Consider the following 23,718-nt stretch of genomic DNA (forward strand, 5'->3'; position numbering starts at 1 on the left):
ATATTCTTTGTATCGTTGAGGGGACTGGGTCTGATTAATACAAAAGAATTGTATTTGTCACTTTGGGATCAAAGAACACATTGCATCTGGATGAAAATGATCTAGCCCTGCGACAGACTGGCGACCTGTCCAGGGTGTACCCCGCCTCTCGCCCGGAACGTAGCTGGAGATGGGCACCAGCAACCCTCCCGACCCCATTAGGGACAAGGGTGACCAGAAGATGGATGGATGGATGGATGAAAATGATCTAGAATTTTACAATCTCCAGATCATTACAAAGACAGAACACGGCCCTCAAAAATACACTACTGCATGCCTTTCCATAAGATAAGATGCATGTTATTTGGATTTCATATGATTACCCATCAATGATTAATTGGTAAGAAGCTTGAAAAATAATTTTCTACAATTGTCATTAAACTTCTTTCCTCTGAAAACATTGAATAAAATTTGACATTTAGTTCCTATCTTCACCTTCCCTTTTTACCCATTTCTAGTTTAATTACTTTCAACTGAAACTACTAAACCTTTTTCAAAAATATTCAGAGCTCTGAACCACTTGCAGTGCAATGTTCAATCTTTTACTAGAAAATGGAATCGCTAACCTACCAAAACAATAATAAATGTGAAAAGTTCACAGCTCATGAATAGTTTCTATTTTGCAGAAAACAAGCATCTCACCACATCACGTATGATCTCCTGTCTGGCGTCTTCCTCCGACTGGACGGCTCTGTTCAGCTTACTCAGCACAAAGACGCGGAGCTGCTCGTTCTCCAGCAGTCGGCGAACCTTTTTCATGTTAAGCCAGCCGACGCCTTGTCCTTCCAGAACACTTTGCACCACTTCCTTTAAAAACTGCTGGTTCTCACTGGGTCAAAACATGTCTTTAGGTTATTTTGCAGCTTTTGAAGTGAACTACAGTCATCCCTATTTTGTCTAACATCTCTGATTGCTGATGAGGTGTGACAAAAGCTTCAAGTACCTTGTGTTGTTGATCCGACCCTGGGGTGAGGGAGATTCTCTCTTCACAGTCGGGCTGTGTTTGATCACTGAAGACTTTTGGTCCACAAGTGCTCGGGGTGCACGCGCCCCTGCAAAAAATTATCAAATAACACCCTCACAATCAGAAGTGCTCAAAAAAAAAAAAAAAAAGAGCACTAAAGTGGACTGGACTCAATGGAAATTTAAAAAGCAGGAAACTACTTGCAAACTGCTGTGTTTAAAACGTCACACAGGGCTACGAGCATCATTGTGTACAAAGGATAGAAACATTTGGGAATTTATCTACCTCAAGACAAACAAATTACAGGGCAGACTATTATTACAAGAAAAATAAAAGGACAAACCAAACGGACAAAATGCACACTCACACACACACACACATATATAAGAATCCATTTGGCTCTCTTGGTAAGGGCATTACACATTAGCAGCATAAAGTAGTCAAGGTCAGTGGAAGGACAGCGTCGATAGTAGTTAGTAAATGACATGCACAAAAGAGAACAATGAGGCGAAAATGGTGTTTATATTACTGTATTGTTAAAATGCATAGAGCCTGACCATCTGTGATAAACAGCTAAATTATTATGTATTAAATAGAAGTGCTAGAAGTGACAGCATGTGAGTCAGGTGTCTGATCTGCACCACTCACACCACCAGCAAAACACTCAACTGCTGTTTATACCAAGGAGTCAACATAAAAGCAAAGTGTTCTTTTTTTGTGAAGCATAACCATATGTAAAATGAGATGGATTAATTGCATGTACTTTCATATATTAGAATCAACTTAAAAAAAAAAGTGGCAGGAGGGATGTTGAGCTAAACAGACTAAACTGTACATCCAACTTTAAATCTGAAATAAATAAGACAGTCTTCTTTTCTATGTGTAGACAAGTTTAAATGCACAACACAGAAACTATTACAAATTATTTAGGTGTTCCTATAACACCTGTATTTCAGTCAGGAATGAACTGAAAATATGATGTTCAAAATATTTCTGAACACCACTGAAAGCAACACATTGTGGCTTAATTTCTTTTATTTCTAGATATCAAATATAATGTATTCTCTAATGGCGGATGCAAGAGGATTACTATCATAATTTCTTACAAATACAAGTATTGTAGAAAAAAAATAAATTCATAATAAAAGCCTAAAGCTTAACCTCTCAGTTTTATTTCTCATCTCACAGTAAGAAGATATTTTGATTTGGATAATTTTACACAAAACTCTACACCACGATAAGCTACTCAACACTACCATACTATAATTAATAATCTATACTATAGCTGCATTATATATATTAAAAACTTATAATTGTAATATTACTGTAGACAAAATCCATATCGCAAAGAATTGCATGGACTGCAATAAAGTTTTACTAAGTATATAAGCATCTTTTTATGTCTGCATTACATTTTGTGAAAATTATTTAATGTAGCATAAACTGTTTTAAAAGGTATGCGTTTATGAGGTCATCAAGTCATTAAAGCTACAGTTAAACTGCTTCAATGCAAAAACCGCAGCCAGAAAACTATTTTGTAATAAAACCTTATTGTCCAGATAAATATCTTTGATTTTATGTAATTTCTTCCAGTGGTTGGTGAGACTACTCATCATATGGGCTCTATGCTTACTTTGAGCCCAAAGTAGAACTACGACACATGTTAATTATTAGTTTATTTATCACAAGTCATTTTTTTATCGCAACATTTACAATTACTATTGCATATCTGTTCATTTGTGCAGCCATATTTAAAATTAGAACAAGTTTAAATAAAAGACTAATTCAAATGTATGCCACAGTTTGATAGACACATAAAATTACAGGCTGGAAGTAAATTTAGAACTGATGTTAGTTTTGTTCACAGACCTCAATTTAATGTGTATAAAAATGCAAAGTAAAATTCTTATTTCCAAAAACCAGTAATAAAAACTTAATTGCTATGAAAATTCCCAGTGTGTAAACAATTGTTACCATATACCACAGGGCTAACTTTTGCCCTGTGTACATTTAGTTTTTGGATGTCCTGAAAATATCAAAATCAACAATGTAAAACTTTTACACAAGAAAGGTACGAGGACTGGGGAACAATTCAATCCAATTTATGTCTCCGTCCAGATACGGGTAACTAACCCCATTCAGTCTACTTAAATATAAATGCCACTTAGCGAAAGGGCTGTTTAATATTAATGAATCTTGCAATGTCAATAATGGTAAATATTGTGATAATATCAGGTGTGACATATGTCAGTTTTTTTCTTTCCTCCCTTTTTCATCTGCGCTTCCATAACTTTGACCTTTAGCATTTTGGACAGTGTCATTTGTGTCTTGTGTGAGCATCTGCTGCCATTAGACTTTTACAGAACCAGCAAACAGCTGGCACTAAATAATGTTTAGATTAAGGTTGCCTGCCAAACACTTGAAGAGATGCAAACAAGTTCAAGAGAATAAAAGTTTAATGAAGAAGCTAATCTTACATTTTTTCAAATATTCTTATCCTCTTTCATGTGTCAGTTGTGATAAATCTGGCTTAGCAATTATTACACACCTCCAAAACATGACTCTTCCACCTCCCTTAGCTATAAACCTGTCTTCTAAAATCGTTGGTACTTTATTGAAAGTGAAAGCAATAACTGCCATGATTCAGTTCTCATTTATCCAGTGGAAGATGTGGATTACCCTTTACGACCTGTAGTCTGACATCCTCAGGATAAACACAGCATTTCTGCTAGGTGTTCTGCTCTTTTCCAGCCAGCCAGTATCACTTCCCTCATTTACTTATTTCAATGAGGATAAAGAACTAAAAAAAACAAGGATTCCAGCTGCCACCTTCATGTTATTTCTTTAACCAAAGTGCAGTCATTCAAGCATTTTACAAAATCCTCACAGGCCTTGGGCAGACCTCTGCTTTCAAGAGGCTCATTGCATCTTGTCAATCACTCTACAGTAAACTCTCTCCATTTTCCTAAAATAGAGTATATACGTTTGGTTTGAATAGTACTCCACTGGAAAGAAAAAAAAAAAGTTAGGGCAAAGGAAAAAACCATTATTGCTTTTCCAATGAGGGTCATAGAGATAATTTCATGGGCTTTTTGGTTTAACTGATGTAAGAGTTCATATCCAGTATCATCCACATTATTTTCCATGTAGGAACACTTCTATCGCTTTAAAGGCACTCAGTCGGTTTATTTTTATTTAATTCAAGTTACAGCTAATAAGACTTATATATGATTCAATCAAATATGAGTACAGCAAATATATTTGTGTACAGTTATTTCAATGCAAATATTTGGATTTACCAATATGGATGTGTTTATAAGACTAAAATCCAACATCAGAGCCTAATGTACAAACAGTGTACTCTGTCTTTGCTGAACACTTTTCCATGCTAAAGTTTAAATACATAATAAACTGATACATTCGTCTATGCTTTTATAGGCCCGTTTGGTGACACCTAGAGGCTACACCGCAAAACTCATTGTGAAAAAAAGTTAAGATATTAAAAGCATGCAGTGTTGTGCAGAAAATACACTTTCATAATTACTTTATCATCATTATTACAATAATAATCAAAGATTTTACAAATAGTAAGAGACAAAACATTTTCCTGTGTGAACAGATGGGTTCTTGATCCTTTGCAGCATGAAGAGCTTATGGTGCCCTGATTATGTTTTAATATTTTAGATCAAGTTAATTTTAATATCAGACAAAAATCACACAAACAAATTACAGATTTTCTAAATCTGCATCCATCCATTTCAATTTTTACACAAAAAATTACCCAAACCAACCTGGAAAAAAGAAATTATATCTTAAGCCTAACAGTCATGGCATTTAGTTTGTAATATAGAGCAGTTTGTCTTTTCAGGTGCTGTGAAGGAACTTTGAGCCTCTCTTCTTTCCAGAATTGGTTTTGATTTAGACCCAGTATTTTCAGACAAGAAAGGCATCATTAACATCATGACACTCAATTGGATTAAAATCCAAACGTTGACTAGGCCACTCCAAAAGCTTCATTTTGTTTTTCTGAATAATTGGATTTGATGGTGTTCTTTGGATCATTGTTCTCCTGCAGAACCCCAGTGTGACTGAGTTGAACTTCACAAACGTATTGTCAGACATTTTCCTTCAGGATTTTCTGACAGAGAAGAGTTAATGGTTACAAATCCTTCAGATGCCAGACAAGAATATTTTCCTAACGTCTGGGAGATCAGGATGATGTTTGTTGGGGAAAAAACGTAAATGGGCCTTTGTGATTTTATATGAAGGGTATATATAAAAAGGGTATTCCTTTCAGAATTAAACATACAAGAAAGTGAAATCTCAAAGCACATTCATGAATAAATCCCACCCCTGTATAGTTTTATTGGTCCAAACCTTTTGAAGAATGTTTTTGCGTGTGTCTTGTAAACAAGCATTTTCCTCGGTTCTCCAAATCCCTCCAGGAATAGAGATGTGGGAGGTGAATTCAAAATAACCACTTGCTTTTATCTTGCTGAACAAAACCTTGACTTTAGCTTAGTTTATTATTTTATTTTACTGCAGTCATGTCCTCTTGTTCTCAAAACAGTTACAGTACAGCAAGATTCAGCCAAACCCCACATTTTGTACTCTGAAGGAGCACGAAGCAGAAAGGAGTAGCAAAAGATGGTAGATCACTAATATTATTATCCAGCATTTAAAAGTTATTTTTTTCTTGATGGCTAATTGGTGGGTTATTCACCAACTTAATGTAGAACCTAAATCTAAAATTATATTATTTTTCTGCGACTTAACTGTGGTAAGGCTAGTTTTAGAAATTAAGCCAAACACTTTATGAGGTGAAATAACAGACTGAAATAAGGACAGTCATTAGAAATGACAATATGACTGACCAGACAAAACACTCAGTTTTCACGGCTTCTGATGAGGCACACAGTGACTGACATGAGAGGAAAACACGGTGGAAATGCTGGGAAAGATGTAATTGACTGGCTTGGAGAAGCATGCAGCTCACTCAAAATAAGGGGCAGAACCCACCTTCTCCGCTCCCCGGGCCAGCCTCTGTAATTATCTCCATTAGAGAATTTAGCCCAAATACTGCACACAAAACTCAGGATTAGTGCAGCGAAAAGGTGAACAGAAAGAGGGACACCGGCCCAGACACAACCAGTCCAAACATCAACCCAACAAACAGACATGCATACTTAAAATGATGCAAAAGTGCAACCAAAAACAGAAGGCAAACAGAAAAAAGAAATAGCATGAACTCATGAGCCTGGATGTGACTGAAAATGTGAATAACAGTCAAGTTTTTAGTAAGACAATTATCATTTTCAGCTGGTGAGTACACTGTAAATATGTTGGCAATGTACACAACACTGCTTGAACTGTGTGAATAATGCTGGACATTTTAACAGTTACAATAAATGGGAATAAATCCTTAGAAAGTATTCACATTTATATTTCCTCCTCCCCCAATAAGGGAGACAGGCTTCTAATGAGAACAAAACACAAAAAGATAAGCAGTAGAGTAACTAATTAAATTAATTATCTTGCTTAAAAGCAAATGCTTTTAGAAGGTTAGTAATAATCAAGAGCAAGTATCACCAAGCACACAAATAAGGTAACAAAGAAATGTAAGGGAAGGTTTGATATTATTCCATTAACTATGGACAGATCTTTCTGTGAACATTAACTAAAGAGCCAATGGCATTTTATTAATTGACATAATTAAGGTACAAAGATGCCACATCAAGAAATGTTTGCAGTCACAGAAGAAAAGAAAAAAAAAGACTTTCAACAGTGACACAAACAGAATAACAGAGGAACAAAAAGGGAAGGTAAACATAAACATGTAGCGGATACTAAAGGTGTAACTTCTATCTTCTATCTCAGTCCTACTCTGAGAACAGGATGCAAGGCAGGAAAGTGTCACTTGTCATTTTGTAAGGTCACAGAAATGTCTAGTCAAGGACAAACTATCACACCAGACATAACATACCCGGACTGTCAGGGGAATCTGAACAACAAAGACAAAACAAATCACAATCAACAGGAACAGAACACCTTTAATGGCAGCTATTCCACATTGAGTGGAGCTATTGAGTATCTTCACCATGATTCAGCTGTTTGTTTTCTCTCAGTAGAAGAGAAAATCCATCCTAAACAGAGTTTATACTAACCCAGAGAAAAATGACATGGACTATGTTATAAGTATGTAATGTGATATGTTCAGCAATTTATTGGTAATTCTTTTACCCACAATGTTTTCTTTCAGTTTGTCTTGAAATTTGATTCATTTAAAACTGTGTTGTGATAGTTACTGGAACTTTTAAACACAGGAAGAAATACTGTCATTTTTTTTTTCCCTTATCCATATTACCCAGTTCTCCGCCTTAACTTACACTAACAAATTAGGAGTCAGTGGAGTGAAAAAAACTATACAAGAGAAAGAAATGCTGAGTTATTCCTTTTGACAACATAATAAAGTCTGCTTTGGAGTGGATTTTCCTGAGAGAAAATGTTTCACGTTTCCTCAATATTCTCCTTTAAATAGTGCCATGTATGTTTGGCAATCCAGTGCAAGGAGAGAAAAGCTTTAAAATCATTTTACAAACCTGCTTGCTCCATTTCCTCCTCAACATCAAAATTAAAATATTCTTTTACACCCCCAAAAATGTCAGAGAAGGCAGAAAAGAACAAACAAATTTATAAACAAATAAAAATGTTTTCTTTTGACATTTAGCGTACATAGTTCAGCTCTTAATCTGTAACAGCTTATCCTAGGATGGCAGAAACAGACCTTGTGTACAACTTGAATCTGTGTAATTGTCATTAGTTCCCTCCTACCTTTCAGGCTGGGAAAAGGTGTTGATTTCTCCCGGGCTGCTTTGTTGGGAAGGGCCAGATTGGACAGGCTGAAGCTGGTGCCGTGGTTCTTGTAAAGATTACCTGGTGAAGGACCAAAGAGACAATCACTAAAGCAAAGTATGATCAAATACTGTTGGTACTATTCAAGTCCATTAAATGAGATCCTATAGACTTGATTGGTGACACGGGTATTCTCTGGGTTGAAATATTACCACATCCTGCCTGTTGTTGCACACTGTCAATCAGCTAACTTAAGGACGGCCCCAGCTTCTTTCATTTCACCAAGAAAGGTTTTGTCACAACCAGAAATATTTCTGGTATGAATGAGGCTATGCATGGAAATAAAAAAATGTTAGCTGCTAAAACGTAAAATAAACGTAATGAACAACACTATATTATATAGGTACCAGTAGGAATGTCTTCAAATAAAGTTTTTGTTTTTCATTTCCATTGAAATGTAATGTGGCAATTTTAACTTAAAATACAAAACTTAATCCCGTGAAAGGTGTTTTGTATCTAACAGACTAATTGAGCATTTGCAATACTAACTGTAAATTTGCCATTTTGCATCCAGCATTTAACTGGATGCTGTTTATGACAACAAACAAATCATCATCATAAAAAAACAAAACAAGAGAACTGCCAGCCATCTTGTCTGTCAAGGGAGCAATTTTTCCATCTGGAAGTTTTAACTTTCTTCTGTTGATTCTATAGTAATCAATGAAGCTACATTCAGTACATCTACACTAATACTTGATTTATTCTTACTGGCAAAAGACATAAGTCCACCAAATCCATCATTGCTGCTGTTGGAGATGGTGGAATTGGGGGAGCTGTTTCGCGAGTCTCCCTCTCCATCAGATTCTCCTGGGAGCCTCAGGCTGCTGGGACGTAAAGGCCGCTGAGCCCTGAAACCAGAAGAAAGGTCACATGAGATTTTAATCACACACACACACAGGTTCATGCAAAAATGGACGGTAAGATCAAGACATCCATGACACGAACATAGCTTGGATGATGAAAGAAAGAGCATCTGAATGCTGCATGTTCATACTTGTTGCCATTGAGGTTCTGGTTGAACCGAGGGGTGTAGGATTCCACTTGCTCTTCTTCCGCATCTTCCTCAGTGGGGAAGCCATACTGAGGTTCAAAGTATGGGTTGTCATACTCTTGCTTTTTGTTGACAGAATCCACCAGACCAGAATCTGCTGCTGGTCTGAGAAACGGCTGACTGCCGATTCCAGGGACTGGGTTCTGCAAAGCGGCGCTTGCTGATGCTTCAATCTCAGGTGCTTCAACTTGTTCCTGTCAGCACAGATACATATGCATTGTGTAAATCATTTCTTATTAGCAACACATAAGAGAGTTGTATGAAGATAATCTCTAAAGTTGAATGAAGTAGTCACACACATTGTTGACTCCTTGGATGATTGTGCTAGGGCTTGAGCTTGCAGTTGTGCTGGAGCTTGAACGAAGAGGCTGTCCGTCTGACTGTTCAGCAGCTCCTTCCCCACTAGAAGGACCATCCACACTATGGCTATCCTTTAAATCGTGTAAGTCTTGAAACTCAACCTCGCTGGCATCGCCTAGTGCAGCATGAGTTGGAGGATCCAAACCTAAAAGACACACTACTCAATGACAACGCCAAAAAAAAAAGAAAACTATTCATACTGCATGAGTTGATTTTGTATCAAAAGATCATACTTGGTGTATCCCCCTGGATGTCGCCTTGAATCATCTCGCTCACTAAGTCCCCAAGTGAAGAATAGGAAGAGCTGGAGGTGTCATATCCATCACTGTCACTACCACTGAGACAAAACCAAAACCAGAATATCTGAAGCTGCTCAACAAATATGTTACAAATGAGCCAGATCAGACATGGACCTGGTTTCCTAACCTGTCTGTAGGATCAGACTCATTGCCTTCATCTTCCAGTGGACCAGCCATAGCTTCCACCAGCAGGGAGCTTCCATCATAGACTCTGTAGACCACTGGCTGCAGCTGATGCGCATACCATTTTGACTTGTCTCCAATTAAAGATGGATCATATACATCTAAAACAGATAGAAACAGCAGCTTGGTGGTCAGTTCAACTCAACACGATTCATCAACAGATTATTACCGGTACCATGTTAAATGAGTCTTACTGTTGTGTATTCTCTGAAAAGCAAGGTTGGTGGGATTGAGTGCCCACTCTCCATAGAATTCTACCGCCTGGGTGTGGGACAGTTTATCGGCAAAGCAGGAGCGGCGTGGGCGAGACGCAAGAAAAGACGAAGACTGAAAAGCGACCACTGGTCGCGGAAAGAGCCGTAAAGTACGCGTGTGCATTTGGAAGCCCTGGAGGACATTGGGAGAGTTGAAGAATCGCACCATGGCAACCCTGAAATAAAAAAGAAAATTAAGATGTTTTAATTAAGGGTAAATCATGTTATGTGATATTATAGCTGATACAATGTTAGAATAAAAAATAAGGCTGCACATTAACCCGAAAAACTCTAAAATCGTGTTTGGGCTAAGACTTGTCACTGATTTTAAAAGTTTTGAATAGTCATTCTGGCATGTCTGTTTAGCCAACTTAGGCACAGAAGTTAATTCTTACATTTGTTTTTAACATCAATTGTATGTAATGTGTTGTTACTCCCACAAGGTGGCGGCAGCACACTAACAGAAGTGGTAGAAAACACACTAAGTTGCCAGATTGTTGTTTCTGTTTTTGTCATAGCTGATCTTTAATTTTCATCTTTAATAAGTTGCAGTACTTTTCAGTAGTAGTAGACTGGAAGTAGTGTTGCCAGTCTTTAAAAAAAATCAAAGAACAAGAAGTGATCTCCAATTTGTATTTTTGATTAAAAGTAAGATCCCTACCATGTGTCACCTCACCTCTATCCACATGGATACTTTGAAACTTTTGATTTTTATGAAAACGTAAGTTTACTACTTGCCTGGTGGCCACATCAACGGAATCAACATCATTGCCGTATATCAGAGGGTTGAACTCAGTGGAGGATGGCGAAGCCTTGTCTCGTCCTGGAGGGAGCAGGGTCATCTCCTGGCCTTCCTGGAACTTCTCCAGGTTCAGAATAGGTTGTGTGTTCAAACTCATGCTTGCCAATGCCTAAAAGGCACCAGTGATACAAATTACAAAAGACGCTATGGATCTAATAAAAATGCTGTGATGAACTACTCCCACTACAGGCATCAACAATTTCTAGAAATTGTGTTTAATGGAATATAATGTAGGTACATTTGTAACCACCAACAAGGGAGATCATATCTTTGCATCTAAAATTATTCAACCCCCACTGCAAATTAAGCTTATTGGCAATGTGCCCAAACTAACAAACTAAATAAAAACCAGTGTTGCACAATTGTTGTGTTGTTTACTGCCATCTTAGAATTATTCAACCCTGTATATCTTGTCATCTAAATGCTGCAGGATTCCAATGTCAGATGATGGAAAGTCCATCCACAGAATCACGGGGCTACTGCCCTGCTTCATAGTAAACACAGTGTTCTTGATAACATATGCTTATACCACTTTTCCTTATTTTGATTTAAAGCAGAACCAACTTTTGCTTTTGAGTCAGTAATGGTGTACGCCTGGAGATCTTCAAGTGTGCCATACTGTGAAAACCAAAATCTCAGTGCCAGCTGCCACAGGTGTTTATCAGCCTAATAATCGTTTCTGCCTCAACGGGAATCTGGTAGTGGTTGTTGATAGCTTTCAGGAGGTGAATCCTTCCAGCTGTCACTATAGGACCTTGTCCACCTTTTTGTAAGATCAATTGAACAATTTACTTGACTTGAACAGTTTAAAACATGTATTGAAATGTCGCCATCAACTATCTAGTTCCATCCATCAATGAAACCCTTCATTGGTTGTATTGGGGGTGACTGAAAACATGTGTGGTCTGCAATGTGTGTTGTTATACAGCCTTTATTTCAGTAATTCTAAAACAGCAGTGGTCATTGGAAATAGTGTTGAATTCTACACTAAAACCTGGTAATATGAGGTTTATATTTACTAATGTTAAGTCTTGCTTATTGGAAACACCTAAACAATTTCGAAGGTAGACAACAAACTTAATTTGAAGTAGAAGCTGCATAATTGTAGTTACAACTTTATAAATTAGTCCCAATCCAAAGATTCCCCATCTTTATGGTTTTGACTCAACAATAAATAAGGTCATTAAAGATTGAATTTACACATGTTAATGCCTGTGGTGGGTATGTCATTTTAGAGAGGAGAAACAGGAGGAAAGTAAGTCACTATGCATGGTTTGCTTAGAGGGAACTGCTGCAGTCTCAGGAGTGTCAATGTTTAGCTTAGCATAATGGAACATTTAGTTGCTGGGTCAGGATGAATGTTAACTTTGTCAAAGGGATAAACAGATAAGCTTTTATTGTCTTATTTTGGTTAAGAGAACACTCACTATGCCAAAAACAGATGCACGCACATTCATACATGCTCAAGCCAGAGTTAAGCAGTGTATCAGAAACAGTGTCCAGCGACATTCTGAAATGTTCTTTAGCATTTTTCTACAGGTCAAGAGAACAAGAGACAATAAGTAATGACAGGCAAACCAATGTGTGAGAGAGGATTTCCGTGCATGGGCATTACACATTCCACAGGAGGAGAAATGAGTAACCTTATTTTCAGAGGAGAAGATCTGCTTTTGGGTGATCACGGTCAATCTAACCAGACACTAGGAAGGGGAATAAGAGAGATGCCAGGAGAATCACATGGAGATGACAGTTTTGTGACAGACACTGGAACATCACATGATGGAAGGGTAACAGCATCTGCCTTTTCACTTTCTTTTCTTTGCCTCCTTTTAAAAGTACTTCCCACTTTTTCTGCTCAGCTGACAGCAAGTAAGTAAATTTTGTTGCCACCAACATGTGAGTAATTTAAAGTTACAGTCGTGAGGAAAAGGGCTTATACTAGAGTTTTGTAGTGAAACAACTCTAGCTCTGTCATTTCGTTTTTAGATTCTACAACTGACTTGAGTTGGATAATATTTTTATTGAGTCTGGAAACAAAAAGGATTTAAATTTAGAGAGACATTGAGAAAGCAAGACAGAAAAAAAGGCTGATGAAAAAGTTGAGATGATTTTATACCAAATATGATAAGACATTGAGAAACCGACAAATCAATAACTTGATCAAAAACCAGAATTCACTATCAGAATCCAGCCTTTGAGAGAGACGGGACAAACATCCATGGTCACCAACAGGGAAAACCCAGTGGTTACGATGGAGAGGAGATGACAGCACAAAACAGCAGATCTTTTCAGAAATACATAAAATGCTTGCACACCTCTGCATCTACAGAAAATGGAAAAAATTAAACTAATTCCCATTTTCTTTAAAAAAAATAAATAAACCAATCTGAGATTTGCAAAAGTAAATGAATCAGTCTCTTGCAGGACTAATTTATTTGTAAAATGAAGAGTCGAGTGCAAGTATTTTCAGAGGCTCTCACACAAGCAGCATTATGCTACGGCATCCAAGTCTTTAGAAAAATCTGTGAGACATTCCTCTGTGACATGTTTTACATTCACAGAAAAAAACATTGTGAGCTTATTTCCAAATATATGCTAGCAAAAACTGAGGCTTAGCACACTCCTACAAACCAGCTTCTCAGTCACACACACAAAGAAAGAGCTGCTAACCACACACGGCTATAAAACTGGCTCTGATTCAAGGTGGATGAAACCAATTGATGACTAAAATGAATAGTCAAATTGAGTTTTATCCTGTGAAAATTTTGCTAGACAAAACAGCCTCTGAGCAACTAAACACAGTGTTTTGCCAGTAAAGTGGGTTGATAAAGATGGAACTGGTATATTTAGTAACAATCCATATCTTAAGGTACGTTGGAAGACATCTTGCATTTGTGGAAAAAAAGATTCTTGAGTTAATTTCTGTATTTAGATCAAGTAAAGTGGGTTGTGAAACTTTGCATATAGCAGTATAAAAAAACAACAAGCCATCTCCAAAACAATCTTAAACAAAATAAGATTCTGAAATTTTATGTGAAGTCAAAGCTTCATGTAAACACTTAAAACTCAAATACTTTAAAGGAAATTCAGATTTATTTATTTACATTTTACTTTTCTGTGAGATTGTAAAACAAAAACGTCAAAAAACAATGTCTCTGCTGCACCAATAGCTGTACCAATTAGCAATCCCAGTAAGTCAAAAAAAATAAATAAATTAAAATAGCACATACTATGAATATCAAACCAATATAGATAGGAAAATTTGAGAAGGATATCAGCAAGTGGGGTTGTCCACAGCCCCATATTCATTGCTTGTACAGGTTTAATATAGGATGACAAAGGGTAAAAACTCAGAGCCAAGCATGTATAAGATGTGGGCATTTTGAATTTGCTTTCAAACTCATTTGAGACTCAGACAACAGCTACAGAGGGTAAATAAAGTTTGTTTGTAGGGTGTAGGAGTAATAGACAATTTTATAATGGCCAATTTTATAACTTGGCCATTATACGTCTATACTGTGGAACTAAAATCCTTGCAGCAGTTTTATACCCCTCAAAATTCTTCAAATTTTCTCATATTACAACTACAAACTTCAATTTATTTTATTGAAATTATTTGAGGTAGACCAACACAAAGTACTGCACAATTGGAAGTGGAAGGAAACCTTTTTTAGAAATAATCTGAAAAAAGTGGGGTGTGCATATGTATTCAGCCCCTCCAAGTCAATGCAAGATGAACTCCCTGTTTCTGCAAATAAAGCTGCAGGTATTTTGGGGGTATTATCTCTACAAGTCTTGCACATGTAGAAGCTGACATTTTTGCTCAGTGCTCTCTAATTTTAAAGTCTTGCCACAGATTCAAAATTAGACTTAGATCTGGACTTTGAATGGGTTTTCAAACACATGTATGTTTGATGTTGTTGTCCTGTTGGAATGTGAACCTCTACCAAGAGATCAAATTTTTTGTCACAGTTAAGTTTTGTTCCAGGCACCTTATTGTCAACAGTGACCAACTTGTATGTCTGCTGAAGAGGAGAAAAGTACTCTCACTGCATTATACTTGCACCACTCCATTTAACGTAAGGGATGATAGACTTAGCATCAAGTGCAGTAGAAGGAAGTGTATTTTTTCCCTCTGGCAATGGCTGTCTTATTGCCATTCTTTCATAAAAACAAGAAAGTTTGTGGAGTGTAAACCTGAGCTCAAGATCTCAGCAGCTCCTCCAGAGTTATTTCTGGTATCTTAGTGGCTTCTCTAATTAATACTGTCCTGTTTGGGTCTGCCAGTGTACATGGGTGTCAATTTCTTCCTAGATTTGCAATTAGTTTTTCAGATGAATTGAATATTGCTTTGTGAGATGTTCAGAGATGTTGAGAAATTGTGCTGCTACTATTTTTACAAAAGACAATCAGTGGGACATAATTTCCTTTAGGGGTATCATCTGGTGAACACATACACACACCAAAGTTCACAGATTTGTATTTGTACAAAATTTCAAAAACCAGAGCCAATTTTCCTTTAGCATCACTACATGTGAAAAATCACAGTAAAAGCCATGAACGTTTGTGGTTGTTAAATGAAAAAATAAAGGAACTGAATTTAAAGCTGTTTTCATGAATCAGAACCAGACTCTGAAATTGTTCAGTAGGCTTATAGGGGGAAATTGTAACTCTGCCATCAGTAACACTAAAAGGTTTATTTGGGTCCAAGTATCCGACTTTACCTCCAACAGCTAGAGCATGCAAACAAAATGGAAACAAAAAGAAAAGAGAAAAATAATAATAACATGTTAGTGCACTAAAAACAAGCCCTTTTAAAATCTCACACACTCATCTACAATACATACAACCGAGATGATGAAGAAGCCACCTACTCTTCAAATTGCTGAAAGAGAATTTTTACATGTATACAAGAGTGTGGTCAAGTCACAGTAAGAAGAAACAGCCATATAAAAACACTTGTGTTATACTGGGATCACTGGTTTCTGGTTGCCACAGGGCAGTTGAATGAAATTGACTTTAAAAAACAAGTGCTGATTACCTGTTTTAGATGCTTCTTTAGCTCCCCTGCTTCGGGCTCTGGCAGAGGGGGCAGATTCTCTGCATTAGTAGGTGCTATAACCTGCAAGCCACATAAGACATATGATTAAAATTCACTTTATTAACATAATCTCTAAATAGGAAGGAAATAATCCACAAAAAATGGGATTATATAGTTGATCTTCAATTTCCTGCTTTATTTTTGACATCGTCTTATAGCAGCATTTGGTACAAACACGCCACTGGAGTGACAGGATGTGCAAAACATTGTGTTAACACACACACCTTACTGCTGTCAAGGTCAACAAGCCAAACATCGTCTGGCATTTTGAAATCCGATTTGTAGAGGAAGAAGCTGGCTGGAACACCAATAATGTAGGGAGTGGGAGCGAGAAGAAGCTGGGAGGAGGACAAAGCAAAACCAGTTTGTACATAAAGTTGGTATTCCAACAACAGATGGTGTTTACAATTTTAATAGGCAGCTAATTTCAAACGTTTCTCAGACTTGTTTCCATGCATTTCATTTTTACACTTACCTGCTCAGCAGAAGCCATACATGTAGGGAGCAACGGGATAACGGGGAACATGTACTCCAGGGGGTAGATCATAGCAACAAAGGCCATGACACTCATGGACAAAGCATTGTAATCACGTGACTGAAGAATGACCTTAAAGGAAAATATTGGTAAAAAGAAACACAATTAATGTTATTTGACATAATGTTACTAGTCCCGTTTCAAGCAGTGAATGTCTCATTCCTATTATGTTAAGGCTTTACAAATGTAAAACTGTCAAGTTATGTCTGTCTTTTAATAACTTCGCTGCTTTGTTCTTATTCCCTTGTTATCTAACTCGCATGCAAGAAAGCCTGTTTTTGTCTCAAGTTTGTAACAGCATTATTAAAAGCCGACTTTCAAGAACAAGTGAAGCTGAGAGAAGAAAAAGCTCAAAAGAGATGTCAGTGTGACAGCTTTCAATTAGTTCAGCTTGGCTGGATTAAATAAGAATGTGAAATGTTTTTCAAACAGATGAACACAAGGAAATTTTGCACATATTGACTTTCCTTAAAATGAAGGCAGAACTTTTAGAGGGTGTTCTGTGTAGAGGGAGTGCTGAGGGTTTACAAATAATTCAGTCTAATCAGTTTAAAATTGTCTAAAGCTCATATTATGCTGACTGCATCATCAGTATCCTTTAACAGCAGTCTATGGGCAGAGAAGAATTGCATCCTTAATTCAAAAACAAAAGTCTACAGTTTTTATTGAACGTAGTACAGTAAACAAATAAACAATGTTTTATTTTAAACTAATATGTTCTGAAATACAAATTTAAAAATAACATGATTCTGGAGACGAGGCGCTGCTGGTGTGTGTGGATAATGGTCCTACGGAACAGACCTGTCAGCCTTTCTCTGTTTAATATCTGGGAGTGTTACAAATTTCCTCTTGCTTTGAAGAGATTATAATGTACTGTAGTTTCTCTGTGGAAATGTTGTGAAATGATTACAAATTTATGGCTAAAACCCTGAGATTTACTCCCCACAGCAGCTGAGACTCTTCTCATTCCTAGAAAACGGTAGAACAGGGAGGTCCATGAAGGCAAAATACCTTTTCGCACTTGGGAACAATTACAGCTTTTCAATAAGTTAAATGTGAATACCCACAGGTTTTAAAGTGACAAAATCCTTATTATCATCCTACTGCAGAAAATTACAGCCTTTAAGTTTAAAATGGGAATTAAACTGACTGAGACCTCTTTCAGTAGGGAAAGAGGTCTTATTTATATTTAATGAGGAAGCAATATCACTTTGTTCTCTCACATATCTGAATGTAGATGTTATTTATTTGGAAAGGATTTTGTAAAAGAAAAAACAATAAATTACATATGCATTCTGTGATGAGACAAACATCAATATTTTGAAATGTGAAAAGAAAAAAATGTTAGTGAGCTATGATCCGTCTTGCTAAGGGAAAAAATTGAATATATTGTACAGATTTATTCTGATATCTCTCATAACCTGGAGGATTTTAGTGCACTTTTAGATTCATAGCGTTGCAGACTGGAAACATTAACTTTGGAAATAATTTGAAAAACTTTTTGAAAAGTCATTGTTGATTTTATTTTTAAACATTTCAATTTGCATTTCCTAATATAAACAAGTAAGAATACCAGTCAGATAATCATAAAATTTGCAAAAGAAACACAAAAAGGTTACACAGCAGAGGAGCTTCACAACATTGTGTATGAAACTAAAAGCACAAGTTTTGGTCTGGAAATGCTTCGAATGAGCCTATGTATCTGTGCCACAGTAACATTACGCCAGCTATTTGAACAAGGATTCCAATTACATTCAAGTCAATGGCTCAAGGGGTGAAAGACAGCAGATGACAGAGAGAAAAGAGATGCTTTCCTCCGAGTTTTCATTTCCTCTCTCTTGCGCTTTGTGTAAACTAAATGGCTATAAAAACCATAAACAGAAACTGAATAATAAACGTTACTCATTTTGGCAGATGTAAAAAAAAAAAAAAGAATTTTACTCAAAGATAAAATGTCACTAGTTGGTAATTGCAATAGAGCTGGGTCTTAAGAGAGAGATGCAAAACAATGTTTGCAAACCTTAGTAAGGTTAGTTGCTTTAAAGAAAACAGAGTGGGTTAAGTTAAAGTCATTCACGCTAAAGAAAATAATTAAATCAAGTTTCTTTATCAAGAAATGAATAAATTATGAGGTATACAGCCTGGTTGTAGAGCTTGGTCAGTTTTTTATTAGAATTCACAGCAGAAGAACTGTGTTCAGTGTTTTGCTGATCTTCTGAGGTTCTATTTAACATATTTTATGCATGAAAATTACCTTAACTGAAAACGCAAATACAGATATAAAAAGGTCCAAGGTATAACCAGAGCATATCTTGAACTCCTGACTTGTTCCCATGCTTACCTTGTGCTCCAACAAGACACAGCTGAGGACCTGAAGACAGGCGTCAACACCAAGCAACTCCAAGGGCAGGTGCAACGGGAAATCAACCAAGGAGAAACGAGAGTTGTCAGGCAAGGCGAAGGTGAGTGGCCGTTTCAGTTCCTGGGGCAGCACCTCCACATCCACGCGTCTCTGACCTGCCAGTGGCACCGGGGAGCGCAGCAGTCGGTACACCCAGGACTCGATATCCCGTAGGTCGACCAGCAGCTGACTGCCCTTCTCTTCCACAGAGAGCGCTCCGGTGAACACCCGCCACATGGTGTCCCTGCATAGGTATACAAACAGATCACACACATTAAACCAACTTCTATGTTATTATTTCCTCTTTACAGCTGGATTCAAATAGTTTAAATTAAAATATTTGCAATCAACTTAAATATTTTTAGTGTCTATGTCTGCTAATCGCAAAATATCCTAATTGACTGTGCAAGAGTTGTGCTTAAATTGCAAAACAGTTTCTAAGAACACTGGCGTAACAAATGCAGGTGAAATGTTCTCCTGTTGCTAAAAGCCATTTCTTCACACACAAGAGAATGCAATACTTATTCTTAAATTTCACAGATGCACTTAAATTCCAATGATACAAATACAACTACTCAAGAGAACTTAATCATCTAATTGACATGACAAATATACAGAGTTTTGCTGATAAATTTAATGATAAAAATATCTTGAAGCAGATAAACGATGACTAATTTTGCTGCAGCAGACAGCTACCAATAAGCATGACCAAACCAACTGTGAAATCAGTAATCTGAAGGGTAATTGATACTGAAACACGGAAGAGGCTCTTTGCCAATCACCAAAATGTTGATTTGAAAAGGCTCAACTTAACACACACGTGACACCGTTCTGGTTCTGGAAGGGTATATTTAGTGTGTGAGGCGGGGAGTGAGGGTAAACCATTAGTCCTTCAGAGCCCTCCCACCTCGCAGCTGCTGCCCAAAGGCAGCTGGAGACCTCAATCTGTCAGAGCTGCCATAGTAAGAAGTGCTCTAAGCCATTATACAATGACTCTCCTCTTTCTCTGTCACCACAACCCAACATTTCAACCAGGCAATCCAGGAAATAAAATAACAAAACAACTCAAGTATGTTAAGCATTTGGCTTCAATACACTCATTGAGGTTGTACGATTAACCACAATTTCATGATGCTAATTACTAGACAGAATGGATCATTTTACTGAAAGAGAAGTGCATTAAAACAATAATAAATTGTAAAACCGAAGGTTAAGAAAATATGTATTTTTACTCATAATTAGCTTAAAAGCTAAAGTCTAGATAATTTCTTTATTCAAATGTATGCACAGTCACTGAAAGCATTAGATATCCCAAATAGAATATTTGAAAATAAAAAGCCCTGGAGTAAATCAAGGTATCACCAGCTGTATCAACTATAACATAGTGCTGCCCCTCATCCACATCCCCCTCAGAACAGGAAGTGACTTTTTTTACTTGGAAAGCTGCATTGTTGGCTCTCTTGACCTAATCAAGATGATCTTGTGTCAGATGACAGATAACAAATTGGTCTCACTTGCTTTAAAGCACCAAGAGTTTTCAGTGGTGGGCGGGGCCGTGGCGGGTCACAGGTCAATCCACTGCCATACGTGACCTGTGACATCTTTCAGCCCAGCTGCACCAAACTCACTGAGATCAATCCTTGTCCACCCCCTGATAGGAATTCGGTCCAAAATTTAGTGGGCGTGGCCTAATTCCTCCACAGTGCCCCTAGAATTTATTTTTTTTTTTTTAATCAGCCCCAAGCCATGCTTTAACCCAGAATTATGAAACTTGGTACACATGTGTATCATGTCAGGACCTACAAAAAAGTCTCTTGGAGCCATAGTCCAAACCAAACAGGAAGTCAGCGATTTTGGATCAAAGCCGCCATTTTGTCTATTTTATTGATGTCGTATCAGAGCAAACTCGTCCTAATGCTTTTGAGATCCAGGCTTCAAACTCAGTCAGCACAGTCTTGAGGCATTGAAGGTCAAAAGTTATCAAAGGAATTTTCCTTTGTCAAAGCATGTGGTCAAGCCTCAAATCTGGCCTTTCACCATGAAACATCAAGATGGAATAACTTCCCCATATAAGCTCCCAACTGCATCAAACTTCATTTGTATCATCACATTCAAATGGTCAATTGGTGACATCACTTTAGACCCGCCCCCTTCCAACAGGAAGTCACCTGTTTTCCTACTATTTTTCTTCCTCCTAATCTCTACTTCATGCAGATATCAAACTATGTTTAATGAATTAGAATAATTCCTTATTCTAAATCCTTCTTTCAATGATGGCTGCTGGTGGGAGCAAGTGGGCATGGCTGAATAGCAAATTCTAATTCTTTACCTGAAAGCAGAGCATCATTCATTACCAAGCAAAGAGCAGTTCTGACTAACTGGAACGATTCCTAACACTAACGGTTCCAGTCGCTGTAACTTAGCTTCCTCTTATCATACAAGTAGTCCTGGAGTTCTTTTCTGTCCACTGCGGGGTGCCCTCGCACCACAAATGGTTCAGGGACCACAGTTTGGGTAAGACTGCTGTAAATCATACATGCTTGCTAGGATTGACCTTTGTTAGTCTCTAAAGAACCCATTAGCTTGAATTTGCAATTTGCAGTTCGACTGCGCTTGTCCGTTGTCAGGAAGCGCTGCCTAAGACGTCGGTGTGTGTCGCCAGGCGGACAGCTGTGGGAACTGCGCGAGAGTGTCAATGGTGGCAAGAGAGTGGTGTTGCTGGAACCCCCGCAGTCGCCATGAGGCCCGAGGCGAACTTCGCTGCGAGTGCCTTCAACACCGCTTGTGGCTTTAATTTCATTTTTGCTTGCAAACTATTTAAAAACACAAGCCAGTGCCTTTTTGTTGTGCTGTTAGCTCTTTGAGTAGTACTGCTCTATTTTCTTGGCATTTTCTAACAGGTCCTTGTGAATAGATGAGCTGACAGCAAAGTATTTATCCTGGAGACAGTAAAAGGCACACCAGTCAATACAACAGTTAGTAGATTGAGCATTGTGCCAACAATAAAAAAAAAAAAAAAAATCAATTTTGTGAATAAAAAGTCCATTCAGACGGAAACAACGTAAAAAAAAAAAAAAAAAAAGCTCGAGTACTGCAATTCTGGCTAACCAAAGATTTGGTTAGTTACCTTTTCTGGGGGGTTTTTGTTGTTATTTTTAAACGAAAAACAGAAAATCTAGCGTTTGACCTCCAGAACAACAATACAGAAGTCTCACCTTTGGGTGGCACGAGAGAGTCCCGCTCGTTGGGTTAGCCTCTGACTGCAGCAGTCCACCAGCCTCTTGAGAATATATAAGCATTCTCTAAAAGTGGTAAAGAAGGGGTAGTGGCTGAGTATGCACAGCGAGGTCAGTGTACTGTTGCGGTTCCTGGCAGCCATCTTGGCAGCTCTGCGTTTGTGCTGTGGAGACTTGCCAGGGGTTTGCTCAGGACCTGGTTGCCCACTCTCTTCTCCGGATGAAGACGGGGCTTCAGACTTGGAGTTGTCAGGAGCGGATGATGCAGCAACATGGCCTCCACCGCCTCCATCAGATGCTTCATTAGTACTCTCCACTGCCTGCGCTGCAGTTTCTGTATGGCTACTCTTGTCGCGAGGGCGGTGATGCCCGCGCTGAAAAGATCGATAGAAGTTGACACAGATTCCATAGCGGGTGATTCCAGAGTCCTTGTCGGTCAGCGTGAAAACAAACGAGGAGTCATCACGCAGGCTGACCCGGCGCTGGCGGATGCTCAAGCAGCCCTCTGGTTGGCAGAAGAACACCACATCCGGCGGGAGCGGGAAGTCGTGGTGATCCTCCAGGGGATAGCGTCGGAGAAGCTGTGGAGTCTGGGCCACACTGTCACTACTTGGTTGCCTGAAGAACAGATGGATAAACATGCCAGGAAATTCTACAACATCAATTTGCACAAACTAAAAGAAATTAGGAAATTTTAATGCTTTGATAGGAATCTAAACTGTTCAAGAAGTGAACTTCTAGGCAAATCCAAGTAGGGATATCGGATGTTTTTGAGTGTGTGTCAGTAGCTCAAAAACCAGAGATATAAAAAGTGGAAAAAATTAAGCTCTGATAAAGAAAATCAAAAATGAGCATGTCTAAAATGTCCATTATGTTTTCTAGAAATTCAACAAATTTTTCAACAAACATAGGGGGGGGATTGCTCATACCCACAAAGAAGTGGTTCCAAATAGGTATGCTCTGATCAGGTTTTTTGCTGCCAATTCCGATACCGATCACCCATGAGGCCAATCTCTGCCGATCACCGAGCGTTGCCTATAGCCTGGATTGACTGTTAATTTTTCGCTTTACCTTAGGTAGAAATGATACCAAGTGATCTGGCAAAATTCTACTAAGTTAAAAAGGGCTATAATGACAACACAAGGTGTGACACATCCCAAAATATGTTTTTTATCTATGTGAAAGGACAGCTTTATGTGTTCCAATACTTATAAATATGTTCATTATTATTTCTGCTATTTAATTAAATCGTCTTAAGGGAATCTTAAGAAACTATACTTAATTTGTGGCCCTGCAAGGGGCCAGAACTCAACTTAGAAAAGCCCACAACAGTAACAGAAATAACTTGAAACTGAAAAGCAACTATAAATAAGTAACTGAATAGTACCAAATAAAACTCAAACATTGTTTCTGAATTTTAGTTTAACAGAATTATTTCTAAGAAAAAAATCAAATCTAAAAACAACTGGCTTAGGCAAAAATTTCCATAAAGACATTTTTAAAGAATCAAGCTTTACTGAGGATGATAACTTTGCATTCTGGCATGCAGATGGTAAGGCGGAGCTGTGTTTTGTGAGGGCC

The 23,718-nt window shown here is 37.8% G+C and overlaps 1 protein-coding gene across 23 annotated transcripts in view; it reads right to left on the reverse strand.

The window, feature by feature from the left end:
- The window catches only part of madd (MAP-kinase activating death domain), a 50,898-nt gene that overhangs the window by 20,171 nt on the left and 7,009 nt on the right, over positions 1-23,718 (reverse strand). For 11 of the 23 annotated variants that reach the window (XM_028015770.1, XM_028015762.1, XM_028015767.1 and 8 more), the window contains exons 3-19: positions 22,117-22,755; positions 18,842-19,145; positions 16,441-16,572; positions 16,190-16,303; positions 15,906-15,986; positions 12,508-12,564; positions 10,801-10,973; positions 10,003-10,238; positions 9,753-9,909; positions 9,560-9,663; positions 9,266-9,471; positions 8,910-9,160; positions 8,624-8,763; positions 7,835-7,936; positions 6,023-6,082; positions 983-1,091; positions 682-868 (exon numbers count right to left, since the gene is read on the reverse strand). In XM_028015770.1, the coding sequence (XP_027871571.1) occupies positions 682-868; positions 983-1,091; positions 6,023-6,082; positions 7,835-7,936; positions 8,624-8,763; positions 8,910-9,160; positions 9,266-9,471; positions 9,560-9,663; positions 9,753-9,909; positions 10,003-10,238; positions 10,801-10,973; positions 12,508-12,564; positions 15,906-15,986; positions 16,190-16,303; positions 16,441-16,572; positions 18,842-19,145; positions 22,117-22,755 (3,052 nt within the window). The remainder of the gene's footprint in view (positions 1-681; positions 869-982; positions 1,092-6,022; positions 6,083-7,834; positions 7,937-8,623; positions 8,764-8,909; positions 9,161-9,265; positions 9,472-9,559; positions 9,664-9,752; positions 9,910-10,002; positions 10,239-10,800; positions 10,974-12,507; positions 12,565-15,905; positions 15,987-16,189; positions 16,304-16,440; positions 16,573-18,841; positions 19,146-22,116; positions 22,756-23,718) is intronic. The other 12 variants (XM_028015783.1, XM_028015780.1, XM_028015768.1 and 9 more) reach the window with 3 other exon arrangements.

Source organism: Xiphophorus couchianus, chromosome 4 (genome assembly GCF_001444195.1).
Source record: "Xiphophorus couchianus chromosome 4, X_couchianus-1.0, whole genome shotgun sequence".
Classification (NCBI taxonomy): Eukaryota; Metazoa; Chordata; class Actinopteri; order Cyprinodontiformes; family Poeciliidae; genus Xiphophorus; species Xiphophorus couchianus.